This window comes from Pteronotus mesoamericanus, unplaced genomic scaffold (assembly GCF_021234165.1).
Source record: "Pteronotus mesoamericanus isolate MK-2021 breed Mesoamerican mustached bat unplaced genomic scaffold, CSHL_Meso_final contig_230, whole genome shotgun sequence".
Classification (NCBI taxonomy): domain Eukaryota; kingdom Metazoa; phylum Chordata; class Mammalia; order Chiroptera; family Mormoopidae; genus Pteronotus; species Pteronotus mesoamericanus.
The window spans coordinates 1,855,763-1,874,595 of record NW_026555096.1 but is presented as its reverse complement, the minus strand read 5'-3'; the positions used below and the strand labels follow the sequence as shown (position 1 = coordinate 1,874,595).

Sequence of the window (18,833 nt, the reverse complement as noted above, 5' to 3'; positions counted from 1 at the left end):
AGCAGGAATGGAAGTTTAGAGTCATTTGCTTTCTGCTTTACACTTTCGTATGCTGTTTGAATGCTTTCTGTGAGCACACAATAATGTCTACAGTGATAATTCAAAGAATGGTTGGCGAAAACTGTACCCTAGTTGGTGTTCTCTGAGCTTTCTGCATCTGTGGTTTGTTGACAGCCACTGCCTGGAGCCAGCCAACCTCCAAAGTTTAGAGTCAGCTATCAAGTTTGAGGGCACACAGTCATCCACTTCTAGTACCAACTGCAAGTTGGGGGTATCCCTTATCTTCAATAATTTGCAAGAAGACTCATAGAACTCACTGAAAGCTACTATACTCACTGAAAGTCATGGGTTATTACCAGGAAAGGAAACAAATTAGAATCATCCAAGGAAGAGATGCATAGAGCAGAGTCTGGGAAGGTTCTAAACATGAAACTTGCCTTGTTCTGTCCCATGGATTCAGGATGTATTTCCCACCAAGTATCAATATGTGACAGTACACACAGACTGTTGCCAACCAGGAAGCTTGCCTAAGCCTCAGTTTTCTGAGTTTTTATTTGGGCTCTATAACATGAGCTTGATTGATTGTCCACATAGGTGATCTCAGCCTCCAGGTAGACTAATACCACATAACCCAAGCTCCCACCCTAAATCACATGGCTGGTCTTTCTGGCTTGGGAAGTCTCTATCCTAAGACTATCAGGTATGGTTAGCAACACTCTCAGATTTGGTATAGCTGGCCCTTGCCCTAAATGAAGACACTCCTATCAGATATGAAAGAGATTACCTCCCAGAAGCCAAGGGTGAAGACCAGCCCTCTTTGTGGGCAAGGTTAAACTCTCTACCACAGGTCTTTGTTGAGAGGTCACATTGAGCTGCAAGTGGTTTCTGGGGTGATTTTAGGAGTCAGCAACATGACAGAAGACATTGAGACCAAAATCAAGAACTTCCAGACTCAGACTGCCTCTTCAATAGCTGCTTCCCCAACCAGCACCAGGATAGCAGCTGTTGGCAGAATTACCTAAACTTCTACCACTGTGAGAAGGCAATGATTGCTAAAGGAGGTGATGCCTCCATATGTGAATTGTACTGGCATGTATACAAGTCTCTTTGCTCCATACCCTGGGCATCAGCCTGGGATGACCACTGGCCAGAAGGCATGCTTCTTGGGAAGATATGAATTGGCTGCACCCTACCTGTCCTCTGTCTTCCCTCCTTCTCCTAAGGAGGTGAAGGGGGACCTGGGTACATCCGGGTACATCCCACCCTAAGATCCTGAATCATGGCTTAGCTAATAATAAATGTTTGTTGCAAAAGTGTAAAAAGTTTCTTCTGCCACACAGTCATTAATTTTGGAAAATTCTCAGCCACATTACTTCAAATATTTCTTCTGTTCTTTCTTCTTTTCTGGTATTCCAATCATGCATTTATTACATCTTTTGAAATTATCTGACAGTTCTTAGATATTCTGTTCTGCTTTTTGTTCTTTTTTTTCCTGTTTGCATTTCAGTTGGGAATTTTCTAATGGCATATTTTCAAGCTCACTGATTCTTTCGTTAGCTAGATCCAGGCTACTGATGAGTCCACCAAAGGTGTTCTTCATTTTTGTTGCATGTGTCTTATTTCTAACATTTCCTTTTGAGTTTTTCTTAGAGTTTCCATCTTTCTGCTTATATTAGCTATCTGTTCTTGCATGTTATCTACTTTTTCTACTAGAGTCCTTAACATAATAATCATAGTTACTTTAAATTTTCTATATGATAATTCTACAATCCCTGTTATATCTGAATTGGATTCTGATGCTTGGCTTCTGTGGGCTGGAGTTGGGTATTTTCCTTCCCCAGGTCAGTTAGGCTCTAATAACCCCAGCAGGTTATGTTCTGGTTAACTGGTTTCCGCTGAGGTCAGGCCTTGTTAAGAACAGAGCGTCTGACATTTCAAAATGGTACCCTTTTCCCTCCCCCTTCTGGAAGCATAAGGGGATTTTTTGGTGATATTTACTTTGGGAACCTGATTGAGTTTCCTCAGGTAAATCTCACAAAATTGTGGGGAATCCCCTGTGACTAGGTCTCCTGGACTTTTTAACTCTCAATGATGTCCATACTGAAGCTCCAGTAACTCATCAATTACAGCCCAGATATTCTTACCCTGGCACTGGGTCCCCTGGTGGTTTCCACTTGTGAGTCTCTGCTCCAGTAAGACATGACTCCCTGTATTCACTTGTCTCTCCAATTTGAGGGGGGGACGACAGTGGTTTGACCTGTGTCCTCCTCTCTCATATGGATCCTAGAAAAGTCATTGATTTTTCCACTCTGTTTAGCGCTTTGCTTGGTGTTAGGATGGAGAAGTGATTTTCAAACTTCCTATATAAGATCTGTCCAGAAAAAGTTCAATGATTGTTAGTACAACGAGAAGAGTTTGCATGATATTGGTGTAACCTGGAAGCCAAGGGGAGTGGATTGAAATGCACATGTGTGAACAATGATGACTTCACTGTACTAGTCAGTGAGGGTGGTGGATGCTGTTGAGTGAGTGTGTATACTGTGTGGCCATCACATTCAAAATGAATGCGTGAGCAGAGCAATTACTTTACATCAAATTTTGCATTAAGCTTGAATATTCCTCTGTGGAAACTATTCAGATGATTCAGAAGACCACAGCTATGGGCATCTAATGATTGGCAGCTTCATCACAACAACATACCCATTCATGCATCATGTCTTGAGCATAGTTTTCTGGTGAAATATCAAATCACCAAGGTGACTCAGCCTCCCTTCAGATTTGGCACCCTGCGACTTCTAGCTCTTCCCAAAACTAGTATCATCTTTGAAAGGGAAGACATTTCAGACCATTGATGAGATTCAGGAAAATACGATGGGGCAGCTGATGGCAATTGGGAGAACTGTATGAGGTTCCAAGGTAACTACTTTGAAGGGGACTGAGGCACCAGTGTCCTATGTACAATGTTTCTTGTATTTTGTACCTGGATACCTTCTAGTCAGACCTCGTATATGGAATTGTCTAATGCTTAGTTTACCTGTTCAGGTTGCATTTTTCTTGCTGTTTATTATGTTTCGTAATTTTTGTTGGAAGCCATACATAATGTATTGGATAATAGAAACTAAGGTAAGTAATGTTAGTTTGTGATTTCATGCTAATCTGGCTAGGAGCTGTTCTGTGTTTAATGTTTATTTTACACATTAACAGGTGCCAAAGACTTCAGTTTTCTTCACTATCCTAGTTTTTTTTTCTCCTCTGTTGTCTTTGGGTTTCCCTGGCAACCCTTTCCACATAGTCTGAGTTCCATAGCTCTTTTAGCTGTCAGCACAGTTGTTCTAGAGCCTTCCCAACCATGTAGTAAGGTGTGAGGAGGGGACACATTTTATAGTCTTATGATTGATTATCAGTCTTTTTGTGGGCCTGAGTCCCTCTCTAGGCTATGACCTTCAGAAGTTCACATAGTTTTTTTCCTCTCCTCGCCTTAAGCGAAAGAGAAGTTTAGAGGGAGCTGTAGTTGGCTAACTGACTTTTTGCCATGTAACTAAGCCTCTGGCAACTTGTGCTTGGAGAGCAGGACTTTGTTACAGAGAAGGCTCTGATCCTATTTCAAAATTGTTACTTTTCTTTTTTCCCTGATCAAACACATGGGATTTTTCTTGATTCTTCATCTGGAGAATCTGGTGGGGTTCTTGGAGGGGAAAACCCATGAAAGTGTGTGGCTCCCTGCTAATACTTGGCCCCAGGAGTTTCTCCCACTCAAGCCAATCCACACTCATCCTCCAGCAAGTAGTCAGTTTACCATATGCATGTTACCAGTTTATGGGACCAGTGACTTCTGCTTCAGGCTGTTATTTTCTGAATTTGTCTCTAGATGAATGTGACTCCAATTTTTTTTACCTGCTGCATCCTCAGTGCCCAGAATGCTTGCTACATGGCTGAATAAATGTTCATTAGGGAGCCACTGAATCAACTTTCTAGGCTTGGCCAACTTTAATGACTCCAGCTAGTTCTCATCTGCATGACAGTCCACCTTCCTCCGGGATCCTCAGTTGTCTGGTCTTGGGTTTGCATTCTGTGGACACTGGCTTCAAGTGAAGGGTGCCTGTGTCCCTAAATAGAGGCTCCACCAGGAACAAACTGCTAATTCCACTTTCTCTTCAAAAAATTCCCAAAGACAAAAGTTCACAGCCAGAGATTAACAGTAGGATCCATGGTTTGTTTGGGAGGGAGTTTCTTTTCACTCAGGAATTCCTCTGTGCCCTTCCTTGAATTCTGATTTTTATTAGATATGTAATCCTTATAATAGTACTATGAGAGGTGGCCTATCATGATCTTCCTTTGACAGTGAGGAATGCAATTGGAGAGATTACATCACTCGAATAAGACCAGGGGGTATGTAAGTAGTGGAACTAGGATCTACACCTAGGCCTGGCTTTCTCTAAAGACTGTTTTTACCTTCTCAGAACTGGCAAAATGATTTCAGTGGCAGTGTGGGCAAAATGAGTTTCCCTGTGCACTCAAAAGTTGACAGGGACTGGATCATGCCATGGGGCTGAGAGGAGGAGAGAGCAGAGGTCTGGGCAGAGAAGAGAGGGCCATTTCTTGATTGAACACTGAGCTGAGCTGGTCTTCAGGATGCCCTGACTCTTGGACAGTGTTTAGGGGAGGTATCGGAAAGTCAATGCCATGGACATCCATGTCCCCATTTTCATCCTTACCTTCCTCCCAGGCTATCAGGATGCTGCTTCCTTCCACCCATGTTTCTAGGGTAACTGGCTGGTGGTCTTACCTGCCAGCCATTTAACATGTTGAGAGAAGCCAGTTTGTACAACTAACCCAGTCACGCTGCAGAGAACCTGATGGATACATTCCAGATCTAGGTAGAGGAGTTGATGGCGATGATCAAGGGGTGTGGCTGATGTCTCTAAATGCAGAGGTACAGCTACAAATGAGCAGTAGAGATGGGTAGTCCCAGCACTGGGTCAAGTCCTGCCTCTGCTGCTCACTAGCTATTTGTCCTTGGGAGTTAATGAACTTCCTGAATCTCAACTTCCTTATCTGGCCAACAGGGAGAGCCCTTCAGCCACGCGGAGCTGGGGCAACTCTACATGAGCCTGCATGGGAAGGCGGGCATTGGGGGTAAGTGGGAGGAAGAGCTGTAGGGTGCAGAGGACTATGTGCCCTCACTGCGGTTGGCCATTTCGCAACCACTCTCAAGGCCAAGTCACTTCTCCTAGATAGGCAGGAACAGAAATCTTCATAGGAAAATAGTTCCCTAAGGAAAGCCCCTGACTCAGCCCCTATTTGGTTTAGTCACTGGGGGAGGATAAGTGTAGGCTTCCGCTTGGCTTCAGGACATCAGGGTGTCTGGCAGAACTTCTGTCTAGACCCTGGTTGAGGGCTATGCCCAGCCTGTCCTTGGCCTCCTTTTTTCTGATGCACAGATGCCTCAGGGATGACAGCTTGGAACCCAGGAAGGCAAGTAGGCTCTCTCCACATTACAGGCTGAATTGTGTCCCCCACAATTCACATGTTGAAATCCTAACCCCCAGGATCTCAGAATAAGACTATTTGGTCATAGTTCTAGAAAGAGGTAAGTTAAAGTGAAGCCATTAGGGTGGGTGGTAATTCAACATGACTGGTGTTCTTATAATAAGAGAAGATTAGGACACATACACACAGAAGAAAGACAATGTGAGAAGACAGCCATTTACAAGTTAAGGAAGAGAATCAGAAGAAACCAACTTTACTGATATCTTGAGCTCAGATTTCTAGCTTTCAAAATCATGAGAAAATAAATTTCTGCTGTTTAAGCTCCACAGTGGTATTTTGTTACGACAGCCTGAGCAGACTAACATACCTGCCCTCCCTCCTCACTGTGACTGAGAGAATTCCACCTCCCATGGGGGTTCTTGGAGGCAGAGACTCTTCTGTGTCCACGATGAAGTGGGAGACTTTATCTTGTTTCTGATCCTCTCTGCCTCTCATTGCCCCTAATCCCACCACTGTACCTCTACAATGGGTTTCCCAGGTCCCTGCCCTGGGCACCCAAAAGTTTTGAGGCTGCAGACAGAGACAATATTTGTGATGTTGAGTGGGGGGCAGATGTTATGAATTATGGCTTGTGGGAGGCTGGGCAGTGGGCATCACTCTTCATTCACAGAGTTATTGCCCAGAGCAGCCTACAGAGAACACATGGTATGGAAGGATGGATGGATAGATGGATAGATGGATGAATGAATGGATGGTGTTGGAACTGGTAAGATGGAATAGTGAGAGAACAGAGCATGCTGGAAGGGTCGGTCAGGAAGGACACCAAGCAGTATTTCCTAAACCTATTCCTCTTTCTGTATTACCTTCTCAACAATCTACCCATACTCCCCCAGCTTCTCAAGCCAGAGGCTGGGCTTTGACTTTCTTTATTTCTTCCTCCCCCTTCCACATGCAGCTAGCCACCAATCTCTATGTGTTCTACTTTCCTGGACTGTTCTGTTTCTACCACCACTATTTTGGCCCAGATTCTCATCAGCTCTTCCCTGGACTGTTGAAATGGCCTCTTATCTTGTGGGTCTGCTGGTCCCAGCTTCTTCTTCCTCTACCTATTTGCTACCCTTCCAAGAGCCATTCTGCTGGAAACTTAGAATAGCCTCACATTTTTCCATAACCAAAACTAAAGAATGAGGACCTGATAAGGCCTCATAATGCAACTTGACTAGGCAGAATAACACTCCCCAGGGTTCCCTTTAGAATGGTTGACAGGGAGACTGTTGGGAGATTTGGAGATGGAAGGGCAGCAGCAGCCATTTTGTAGCGCACACACATTGTTGTGTGTTGATCAGCTGATTCACCTCATTGGTGTGAAGCAGCAGCTGGGCCTGCCATTTCCCCACCTTCCCATGGAGTTTTCTTCACCTTCTCTGATACCTGGGCCAGGTATGTGTGCATTTAGCTCTGTGATGAAGGGCCTGGTTTCTGCAAGACTATTCTGTATCACCAAACCAACCATCCTGCAGCACCGCAAGCACTGTCTATCTTTTCTCCCAATATCTCTTGAAACTGTTGTGCCCTCTATATTTTTTATTGATTCTGGTTCTCCAGAAGACCACCTGACCTTCAATTAGTCCTCTCTCCATGCTTTTCATTCATTCATTCACTCAATAAGACACTGTGAAAACAGCTCTAACATTAACCTTTGCCCTTCCCCTCTAAGTGATGCTTGAATAGTGACCAAAGGAGTAGTAGAAATAAAGCCTGCAGGATATAGCCTATGTCTTAATAGGACAGGGAAGACAGATAATAAATGAAATAAATTAGTAGGCAGGACTTCTAGTTATGTCTGAGTGATGAGGTCAGGAAATCATCTTGCCAAAGGGCAACTATAAATCTAGACAAACTTGACAAGACAACCATTTCCATTCCCTGGAAATTGACCAAAGGCATGCAACAGTCTGTAAAGCAGTTAAGCTTGAAAAACTGCTGTACTTTTGGTAAGAAGAGTGGGAGTCTGGTGTTCTTGCCTAGGAGTGCTTCTATCTCACTTCCCCCAGCTCAGTCATCACAGAGTCTCTGACAGGGTGGGGCATATCATGGGGACTTTGTCAACTTTTCTGACAAAGTCAAAAGTGGCTCGTTCAAGTTTCAGTGGTGAGAGATGCCCACACCCAGAGGCACTGTCAATGAAATGGCCAATATAGGCACCAGGTTAATGGGGGAGAACTAATGCTCTGTTTGAGGAATTAGTCATTTTTAGGGGGAAAACATGTTTCTGACTTAGGCAACATGTATGTGCAGTGGAGACCAGAGAGGGCTCACAGTGACTGCACACTCCTGACCACCATAAGACTGTAGTCATCTGCAGTGGTGATGTGAAGGGCCCAATGGAAAATAAAACTCAGGGAAAACTTGAAATCAGCCTAAGCTTTGACAAAATTTCCTTACTCTACACATGATCTATTGGTACAGAATGGAAGCTTTACCGGCTCAAGATTTGAAAACAACATCTGTCCAGTCAATGGCCAATCACTAAATTACACAGGAATCTGTAGGAAGCCAGATTTAAAAATAAAAGAAAAAGGACAAATATAAGCAGTAATATTAGTGACTGAACACTGTGGGGATGACAGATTCATCCCAAGCAATTTACCAAACAAACAATTTAATAATAACAAGAACAATAGAGTATTTATGGGTAAAAAAGAATCTATGGTCGTTACAGTATGTTATCTAAAATGCCCAGTTTTTAACAAAAAAGTTATGTGCTATATGAAGGAACAGCCAAGTGTGATTCATATTTAAGAAAAAAGTCAATAAAAACTCTAAATATTCCTAGATTTTGTTTTTAGTAGACAAATACTTAAAAGAACTATGTACAGTGTTTAAATAACTAAAGGAAACATGTTTAAAGTCAAGGAACATATAGCAAGGACTCATGGACAAAACCAAAGGGGAAGAGCTGAGGGAGGGAATGAGGGAGGGGGCAAGAGAAAGTGGTGGGGGGTAGGCAGAGACAAATGTATTTGAAAAAATAAATTAAAATAAAATTTAAAAAAAGTAAAAGCAAAAAAAAGGATTTAAATGATGCATGACAATAATAAATCAACAGAGAATCTCAAAGAGATATAAAATATATTTAAAATGGACATTATTGTTATTATTTTAAATATATTTTATTTATTTTTATACAGTAGGGAAGAGATGGAGACAGAGAGGGAGAGAAACATCTATGTGAAAGGGAAACATCGACTGGTTGCCTCTTGTGCACACCCTGACTGGGGCTGAACCCACAACCCAGGCATGTGCTCCGAGTGGAATCAAACTGGCAACATCTTGCTTTGCAGGACAATGTCCAATTAACTAAGCCACCCTAGCCAGGGTAAAAATCAAAATCATTGAATTTAAAGTCCAAAAACTGAAATAAAAAATTCATCACATGACCTCCACAGAAGATGTGATATGGCAGAAGAAAGAATAAGTGAACTTGAAGGTAGAATCTGAAGAAACTAGAGAAACTCAGAACAAAACAATTGAAGGAAAAAGAACAACCTATCAGAGATCAGTAAAGAAATATTAAGCATACCTATATATGTGTCTTGTAAGTTCTAGAAGGAGATGCGAGAGAAAGGGACAGAAAAATTATTTGAAAAAATAGTGGCTGAAAACTTCCCAAATTTGATGAAAAAATATTAGCTTTCACATGTAACAAGCTTAAAAAAATACCAAGTAGGATAAATACAAAGAGATCTACACTTAAACACATTAGAGAAAAACTGTTAAATAAAAAGAGCAAATCTTGAAAGCAACAAGAGAAAAATAACTCATCACATAGCTGACTTCTCATCTAAAACAGTGGAGGCTAGAAGTGGAAGGACATATTCGAAGTGATGAAACAAAAATAGAAAACTGTTACCAAAGAACTCTATATTCAAATAGCTATCCTTAAAAAATAAAGGCAAAATAAAGACATTCCCAAAGACAGAAAATTCTTTGTTGGCAGATCTGCCCTATAAGAAACACTAAAGGGAGTTCTTCAGGGTGAAAGAAAATAAAACCAGGCAGTAAGAAATAAAGTCCATGAAAGGAAATGAAGCACACAGGAAATGATAAGTAAGTGAGTTAATATGAAAGACTCTATAAATACAGTCATGCATCACTTAAAGATAGGATACATTCTGAGAAATTTGTCATTAGGCAATTTTATCATTGTGCAAGCATCCTAATTTATACTTACAAATCTAGATGGTATAGCTCATTGTATACCTATACTATATAATGTAGCTTATTGTCTCTAGGTTACAAATGTGTATAGCATTTTACTGTACTAAGTACTATAGATAATTGTAACACAATGGTAAATACTTATATATCTAAACATAGAAAAGATACAGTAAAATACAGTTTAAAAGATTAAAAAATAGCACACTGTGATAGGGCACTTTCTTTGAATGAGATTGCAGGACCAGAAATTGCTCTGGATGAGTCATTGAGTGAGTGGTGAGTCAATGTGAAGGCCTAGGACATTACTATGCACTACTGTAGCCTTTTTAAACATTGTATGCCAGCATCACCACGAACATGTGAGTAATGCTTTGCACTATAATATTATGGTGGCTATCATGTCACTAGGAAATTTTTCACCTCATTAAAATCTTATGGGGCTACTATCCTATATATAATCTGTCATTGACTGAAACATGGTTTTGCAGCACATAGCTGTATATATTTTTCTCATTTGTTCTCTCACTATCTTTTAATAACATAAATGTGTATAGATCAATTATTATAACAATTCTTTTGTAATTTATAATATGTAGGTGTAATATATACATGATAATAATGTAAAGGAATAGTAAGGAAATAAAACTACCTTGGAGCAAAGTTTCTATTTTTGCTAAAATTAAGTATTAATCTAAAATAGAATAAAATAAAATGTATATTGTCATCTCTATGGAACACTAATTCAACAACAGAAAAATGTAGTAAAAATCAATGAAATTAAATGATATACTAGAAAATATCTATGTAGGGTTACGGAGGGTGTTGCAATGACTGGAGAGCTCCTCCTGTGGTCTTTCTGGAACCTTAGATCCTAGATAGTTTTTCAGGAACTGATATGGACTCTAACATGAACTTCATTTAAAGAAATGCATGGACCATTAATGGACAAAAACGTGTCATTTTGTATCGTGGCATTTAAATCCTAACACTTTGGGAAGCATCAAGTACAAGTTTTTGAAGACCCTAAAGCCTACCATTATTATGCATTCAAGATCTGAATTTGAATAATTTCATCAAGACTTAGATCCTTAAAAAAAAAAAGACTGAGATCCTCTGCAAAAGCCTCGAGTCTCTTCTGCATTAAAGCTCTCTATTGAACTTTGTCACAAAGGTAAAAGCTTAAAGGGACTAAAATCCATGAATACATTCCATTTTATATCCTTTTCTCTGGTTTCCCAATTCCCTTCACTTTTAGGGTCTTTCATATTGCTTATGTTCCTTTAGACTAGAGCCAAGGAAACAGTGCTTTCCAAAAGAATATATATCCTGACTTCAAGTCAAGATGGAGACGTAGGTAAACATGACTTGCCTCCTTGCACAACTGCATCAAAACTCCAACTAAACTATAGAACAACCATTACTCAGAACTGTCAGAAATCCAGTTGAATTAAAGAAACCACATCCATCCAGGCTGGTAGGAGGGGGAGAGATGCAGAGATGCAAGACAGGCTAGTCCCACAACTACATGTGGTAGATAAAAATTGGGAGGGATATCTTGTGAATGAGGAGCCCCAGCTCCACACCAGTCCCCTTAGCCCAGGGTTCCAGTGCCAGAAAAATAAGTCTCTACAGTTTCTGGCTGTAAAAACCTGAGGAGATTGAGTCAGTGGAGGAAACTTCTGGATTCCTGAGATGTTCCTCGTAAAGGGTTTATACATGGACTTACTCAGACTCATTTTTTCTGAGCTCCAGCACTGGGATAGAAGCTTGAAAGGTACCAGTGGTTTATGGGAAGGAACGGAAGTGTCTGGCATCAGGCTGAAAGCTGAGGGCAGCTTCCTCCCAGACAGAACTGTGGGCAGAGGCCATTGCTCCTTTTCTGAGCCCTCCCCTCACAGAACCACAAACCCACAGAGCCAGAAGGTGGGTATCATATCTGAGGATCCATCAACTTGGCCCAAAATATTTGCCCCATCCTGGTAATTCCCTGAAGCTCTGCCCCACCCAACTTGCAAGCCCGCCCAAGCTTTTAACTGTGGTTTTTCCATATGAATGGCATGTCTCAGCTCATGCTACACATCTTCCCAAATCCTCTCAAACAAGCAACGGCTCGCCTCAGTGAGCCTCTGGCCCCTGTACCTCTTGCTAAATGTCCCCAGGTCCAGCACAACAAGCAACTAGCCTAGGTTCACAACTTGGTTGTGCCTGGGATCCTGCAAGCCCAGCACAAGTAGCAGCCATCTCATATTGCTTTGTAGCTTGTGCTGGGTAGCCCCAGCAGAACACAGATGGTGGCTGACCTTGGTCTGCACCACTGGAGAAATCCCATAACCTGTGTACCCAGTGGACATCTATAGACCATGTCAGAGCACCACCACTTTGCACCCGCACAGCTGATCCTCCATGGAGGGCAGAGGTTGGTGGTCAGTGGTCATAGCCAGTCCTTGCTATTGACTGGCTTGAGTAAATCCCTCCCATTCACCTGCCAACAGCAATCAAGTCTCAACTACAAGAGGAAGGTGTACTCAGTCTACATGAAGGGTGCACCTCAAATACCCAGCTTGAGTGATAGGGGAGCCTGTGGCACTGGACTCTGCACCTACCATATTAAGCCATGCTACCAAGACAGAGAGTCATTGAAGCTCTACCTAATACATAGAAATGAACACAAGGAGGCTGCCAAAAGGACAAGACAAAGAAATATGAACCAAATGAAAGAACAGATCAAAACTCCAGAAAAAGAGCTAAACAAAATGGAGATAAGCAATCTCTCAGATGCAGAGTTCAAAACACTGGGTATAAGAATGCTCAAGGAACTTAGGGAGGGCCTTGACAGCATAAAAAAGATCCAGTCAAAAACAAAGGATTCACTAACTGAAATAAAGAACAATTTACTGGGAAACAACAGTAGAGTGCATGAAGCCAAGAAACAAATCAGTGATTTGGAACAGAAGGAAGAGAAAAACAACCGATCAGAACAAGAAGAAAAAAAAGAATCCAAAAAAAGCCGAGGAAGTGTAAGCAGCCTCTGGGAGAGCTTCAAGCATTCAAACATTCTCATCATAGTGGTGCCAGAAGAAGAGAAAGAGCAAGAAATTGAAACTGTATTTGAAAAAATTTCCTTAATTTGGTGAAGGAAATAGACGTGCAAATCCAGGAAGCACAGAGAGTCCCAAAGAAGTTGGATGCAAAGAGGTTTACACCAAGACACATCATAATTAAAATGCCAGAGAATCAAGATGGCGGAGGAGTGAATGGAAGTCACACTGACCTCTTCCTAGGACCAACCTGGAATTACAACTAAACTGGGGAGAAATCACCTGGAACAAACAACTGAACAATAGTGAGAGAGGAGCCTTGTAACCTCGGAAACAGAAGAATCAGCTTTAGCGCAATCTAACTGGTAAGGAGTGCAGTACAGACCTAAGAAGGTGGGGCGCCCACAGGCTGCAGCACCAGAAGGATATTGAAATGGCCAGTTGGATCCCCCTAAGAAGAGGGGGGTCTAAACCAAAAGCAGGGATCTCTAGCCCACAGCACCAGAGCCGAAAAAGTACACAGGAAACAGCCAGCTGTGAAAAGTGGTAGAGTTGCTCTCTGCCAGAGTCAAGTGGCTGGAGATGCAAAGAGCCTTCTAAAGGGCCAATGCAAAATTTTTATTTGCAGCCACTTACCCTGGTCTCCGGCAAAGGCGGGGCAGAGTGGGCTAGAGATGCCTGAGGAGAGACTGGGGAAGGAGGCTTTGGGGAGAGAACAGAGAGAGTAGCCAGCAGGATCCCAGTGCGGACTCCTCCCCCATAGGGCAGTAGCGTGAAAGGACCCAACAACCTCGCCCCCAGGAGGGACTCCGCCTGGCCCTGAGCTGTCTAAGGAGCCCTGCTGAATGCAGAGTGAATAGGTTAACAGCTGAAGGAGACAGCCACAAACAGTAGATTACTGGAAGTCTAGAACAGACTGCCTAAAGTCAGACAGGGTCAACATCTGACATCATCAGAGGCAGATCCAGAAAGTAAAAACAGTGGTATCCAACCGTAGATGTTCACACCACAAAGTCAGGAAATCAAGACAGATCAACTTAAAAATCAGAAGCAAAAGAGAAGAGTCTCACAAATAATGGGAAGAAAAATAAGCCCCACTTGAAGGGAAAGGAGGAATCCCCACAAAGACAACAAAATGAAATAGAGGAAAGTAAACTATCAGATATTGAGTTCAAAACAATGGTTCTAAGGAAGCTCAATGAGTTCAGTGAGCTCAGAGAGAATTACCAGAAACTACAGGGAAACTACAAGGGACTTCCTGCAAACTATATCTGCATGAAGAAGGACATAGAAACTATCAAGAATAGACAAGAGGAAATGAAGAATATAATTTCTGAATTGAAGAACACAGTAGAAGGAATCAAAAGTAGGCTAGATGAAGCTGAGGACCGAATCAGGGAGCTGGAGGACAAGGTAGAAAACAGCTCCCAGAAAGAGCAAGAAAATGAAAAAAGACTCAAAAAGCATGAAGAGGCATTGAGGGAAATGCAGGACAACCCGAAACGTAATAATATCCACATAATAGGGATACCAGAAGGAGAAGAGGAGGAGGAAGGGATAGAGGACCTGTTTGAAAAAGTCATGATGGAAAACTTCCCTAATTGGAGGAGGGAAAAAGTCACACAAATCCAGGAAGCACAGAGAGTCCCATTCAAGAGGAACCCAATGAGGCCCACTCCAAGACACATCATCGTTAAAATGGCAAATACCAAAGACAAACAGAGAATCCTAAAGCAAGCAGGAGAGAAGGAGGTAGTAACATATAAAGAAACCCTGATATGGCTAGAATCTGACTTCTCAACAGAAACAGTACAAGTCATAAGGGAGTGGCAAGAAATATTCCAAGTCATGAAAAGCAAAGGCCTGCAACCAAGACTGCTCTACCCAGCAAGGATCTCAATTAAAATGGAAGGTGAAATAAGGAGTTTCCCAGACAAAAGAAGGCTAAAAGACTACACCTCCACCAAACCAGCACTGCAAAATATGCTAAAGGGACTGCTTTAAGATGAAGAAAAATTTTCTATAAATACCCAGTTCCTTTAAGGGTTGCCAATACTTGTTATTACCATTATTTTTATTACTCATTAATCTGATTGTGACAATGATGTTATTTTAATTGTTCCTTTACTATTTGTTGAAGCTAAACCTGTTCTAGTATATTTCTTGCCTATTTCTATTATTTTTTTTAAAAAAGCTTTAAATGACTTTTTGGTATTCTTTATCCATTTATTGATAAAAGGTTTGTAGAGCTTTTTTCCCTAAGAAAAACAAAACCCCAAAAACTAAAAATCTATTAACCATGTATTAGATGTGTTGCAAATATTTTTCTATTCTATTTCTTGTCCTTTAACTTTTTTATGCTTATATTACTATATATTTAAATATTTAATATAGTCATATTTTCAATATTTATATCTTCTGTGTTTGACTATTTTACTTCAGGTCATGAAAAATATTAGTTCTATTTTCTTCTAAGACTCCTTAGATTCTACATATTGACTTTTAACTCACCTGAATATTTCTTATATAATGTGTGAAAAAGGGCTCTATATTTGTTTTATTTCAAGTAATAGTGGTCCATGTACCTTATTTGTTGAATAAGCCTTATTTTACCCATTGATTTGAAATATCAACTTAATCATACATATATTAATCAGATATATACGTTTGTATCTAGAACGTTTATTATATTTCATTGATCTACTTGATTATTTCTGTGCTGGTATCATGTTGGTTTAATTGCTGAGACCTTATAATGGTTTAATTTTTTAAATATTTTATAATTAACTTTGACATTTAAAAAATAAATAAAAATCAATCTGCATTTAAGAAAGAAAGAAAGAAAGAAAGAGAGATGGAACTCGTACCTTTTGCGACAGCATGGATGGAAGTGGAGAATATTAAGCTAAGTGAAATAAGCCAGTTGATGAAAGACAATTACCATATGATCTCACCTATAAGTGGACTCTATTCAACAAAATAAACTAATGAACAAAATAAACCACAGGCATGGAAACATGCAGCAGATTGAAAGTGACCATAGGGGATAAGGAAAGAGGATAATGGTGGAAAGAAGGGGAAATGACTAGACAAAAAACATGTATGAATGACCCATGGACATGGACAACAGAGTGGGAATTGACTGTGGGAGTGGGGGGTGGGGGTGGGATGGGTGGAGGGGGTAAAGGGGTAAAAATTGAGACAATAGTAATAGAATAAACATGATTTATGAATTAAAAAAATAAAACCACTGAGAGCTTCTGGAAAAAAAAATGATTAAGATGGTAAAAAAATAAAATAAAATAAAATAAAATGCCAAAATTAAAGATAAAGAGAGAATCCTAAAAGCAGCAAGAGAAAAGAAGTTGGTTACCTACAGGGGAGTGCTCATAAGACTGTTGGCTGGTTTCTCAAAAGAAACCTTGCAGCCTAGAAGTGACTGGCAAGAAATATTCTGTCATGTAAAGCTGGGACCAAGATTGTTCTACCCAGCAAAGATATAATTTAGAATTGAAGGGCAAATAAAGAGTTTCTCAGACAAGAAAAATCTAAAAGAGTTCATCATCACGAAACCAATATTATATGAAATGTTAAAGGGACTTATTTAAGGAAAAGAAGATCAAAACTATGAACAATAAAATGGCAACAAATACAAGTCTATCAACAACTGAATCTAAAAAACAAACTAGGCAAACAAGAAGAACAAATACGGAATCATGGATATGGAGAGGATTTTGATGGTTGCCAGATGGGAGGGGGGTTTAAAGGAATGGGTGAAAAGGTGAGGGCATTAAGAAGTACAACTAGGTAGTTACAGAATAGCTATGGAGATGTAAAGTACAATATATGAAACGGAGTAGCCAAAGAACTATAAGCATGACCCATGGACATGAACAAAGATGTGAGGATTGCCCGAGTGAGCTGGGTGGACAGGGGCATAGAGGGGAAAATTGGGACAATTGTAATAGCATAATCAATAAGGTATAATTTAAAAAAAAGAAAACATCTATCTAAGACAAACAAGATAGTAAAGAAGGGAAGGAGAAACAAAAACAGAAATGACATATAGAAAACAATTACAAAATGATAAATGTAAATCTAAACATATCAATATCAATAACTACATTAAAAGTGGATGGCCTAAATAATTTATTCAAAAGGGAAAAATTATCTTCATGAAATAGCAAGACTCAGTTATATGCTGTCTAAGAGACTGCAGAGTCAATGACATAAAACCATTGAAAGGTAAAGGATGTAAAAAGATATGTTACCTAACAGCAACCTTAAGACAGCTGCAATTACCGTAATACAAAATAAAATAGAGAGTAGAAAAATAAACAAAGAGAATTACCATATTTTTCCATGTATAATGCATAGTTTTTGCCCATATTTTTGAGGGAAAAATAAGGATGCTCATTATATACATGGGTAGTACCTGAAATACTTTGTATCTGTTCTCGTGTTTTGTAATTATTTGTTACATAAAATTTCTTGTACCATAATATGTTCAAAAATAAATGCTAAAATTCCATTATAATACAAAAACGAATGTCCATATAATTAAAAATTAAAATGCAAGACTTTTTTCCTGAAAATTTGGGCTGAAAACTGGTGGGTATGCATTATATGTGGCAAAATACAGTACTTCACAATGAAAAAGTGTGACTACATCAGGAAACTATAATTATTATAAATATACACAGACTTAACAAGGCAGCCTCAAAATACATGTAGCAAGAACTGTCAGCAGACAATTGAATAATAAGAGCTGGAGATGCCAATATCCCAATCTCAATAATTGATAGACCAACCAGGCAGAATATCAGCAATGATGTAGAAGGCTTGACAATACTGTCAACTAATTTTATCTGATATGTATAGGGTACCCCTTAAACAATGACTGCAGAATATACATTATTTTCATGTTACATAGACCACTCTTCAAGGCAGACCATATAGTAGGCCATAAAATTATAAATCAACTGGTAAGTGGATAAACAAAATGCACATCCATATAATGGGGTCTTATTTAGCTAAAATGGAACAAACTACTGATATTTAAGAGAATATGAAATGAACTTCAGAAACCTTATGTCAAATGAAAGAAGACTGATGCAAAAGACTACATAACATATGCTTTCACTTACACAAAATGTCCAGAAAAAGCAAATTCAAAGACACAGAATTTGGGAGGGGAAACACTCATCCAGCCAGCACCTGCAGTATCATCTGCATGTAACTCACCCAGAGGGTTGCCCCACTTTAAGTTGCCTCCTAGGTACTATGCTGGGGGCTACTGTTCTGTCCTCATGATTTCTAAATTAAGTGCTTGGCTAGACTTTTTCCAAGCAGGACATAGCAGCCTGAGGAAGCACAGCCTTCCCAGAAAAGGACTTACCTTACACACCCATGGTCTGAGACTGAAAGTCCTTGGAGCCCCGAAGTCACTGGAGCCCAGGCCTCCAGCAATCATGGTCACATTGAAGGCTCTGTTTCTCAGCAGTCACAGAACCGTTCTCTAGTTTGGGGTGAGGACTGTGCCATTGGCCAGTACATGTGCTTCTGGGTACTCTCAGCCCACAGAACTAAGATAGCTCCTTTGGGTGCCCTCAGGTGGCCCCCTCCCTCAAATGAGAAGCCAAGAGAAAAGGTAATCAAATTCAACAGAGAATAAAATAAAATTCTTACCAAAATATCTGGCTGCAAATGTTCTTCTTTTGCTGGAAGCTGTTGGCAGCATAATGAAGCTGGTAGTCTATGTATGAATTTCTTGTGTATCGTTTTTATAAAGAACCAACCACATCCTCAAGCACACAGCTAATTCTTGTTTTCCAGTAACAGGAGATCAGCATCTATAGAAAAAAATATATTTTGAATCCTCTTTATTTGGTGTTTTCTTGGATTTCAAGCAAGAAGCCTTGCTGTGAGGAATGAGTCCCTTAAATGCAAGTGCACCCAGATCTTGGGAGTGTCTTGGGCAAGTCACGGGGCCTCTGGGTATCAGTTCCTCAAGCCTGTGAAATGAGAACAATGATGACGATGACCTCTGATAACAAATGGAGGATGGCAAAGCCTTTCACACAT

General features: G+C 40.3%; 1 protein-coding gene across 2 annotated transcripts in view; it reads right to left on the bottom strand.

Moving 5' to 3' along the window:
* The window catches only part of ARHGAP22 (Rho GTPase activating protein 22), a 183,654-nt gene extending 165,134 nt beyond the window's left edge, over positions 1-18,520 (bottom strand). For both annotated transcript variants that reach the window (XM_054572381.1, XM_054572382.1), the window contains exon 1: positions 18,438-18,520. In XM_054572381.1, the coding sequence (XP_054428356.1) occupies positions 18,438-18,489 (52 nt within the window). In that variant the 5' untranslated portion in view covers positions 18,490-18,520. The remainder of the gene's footprint in view (positions 1-18,437) is intronic.
* Positions 18,521-18,833: the final 313 nt, after the last annotated feature.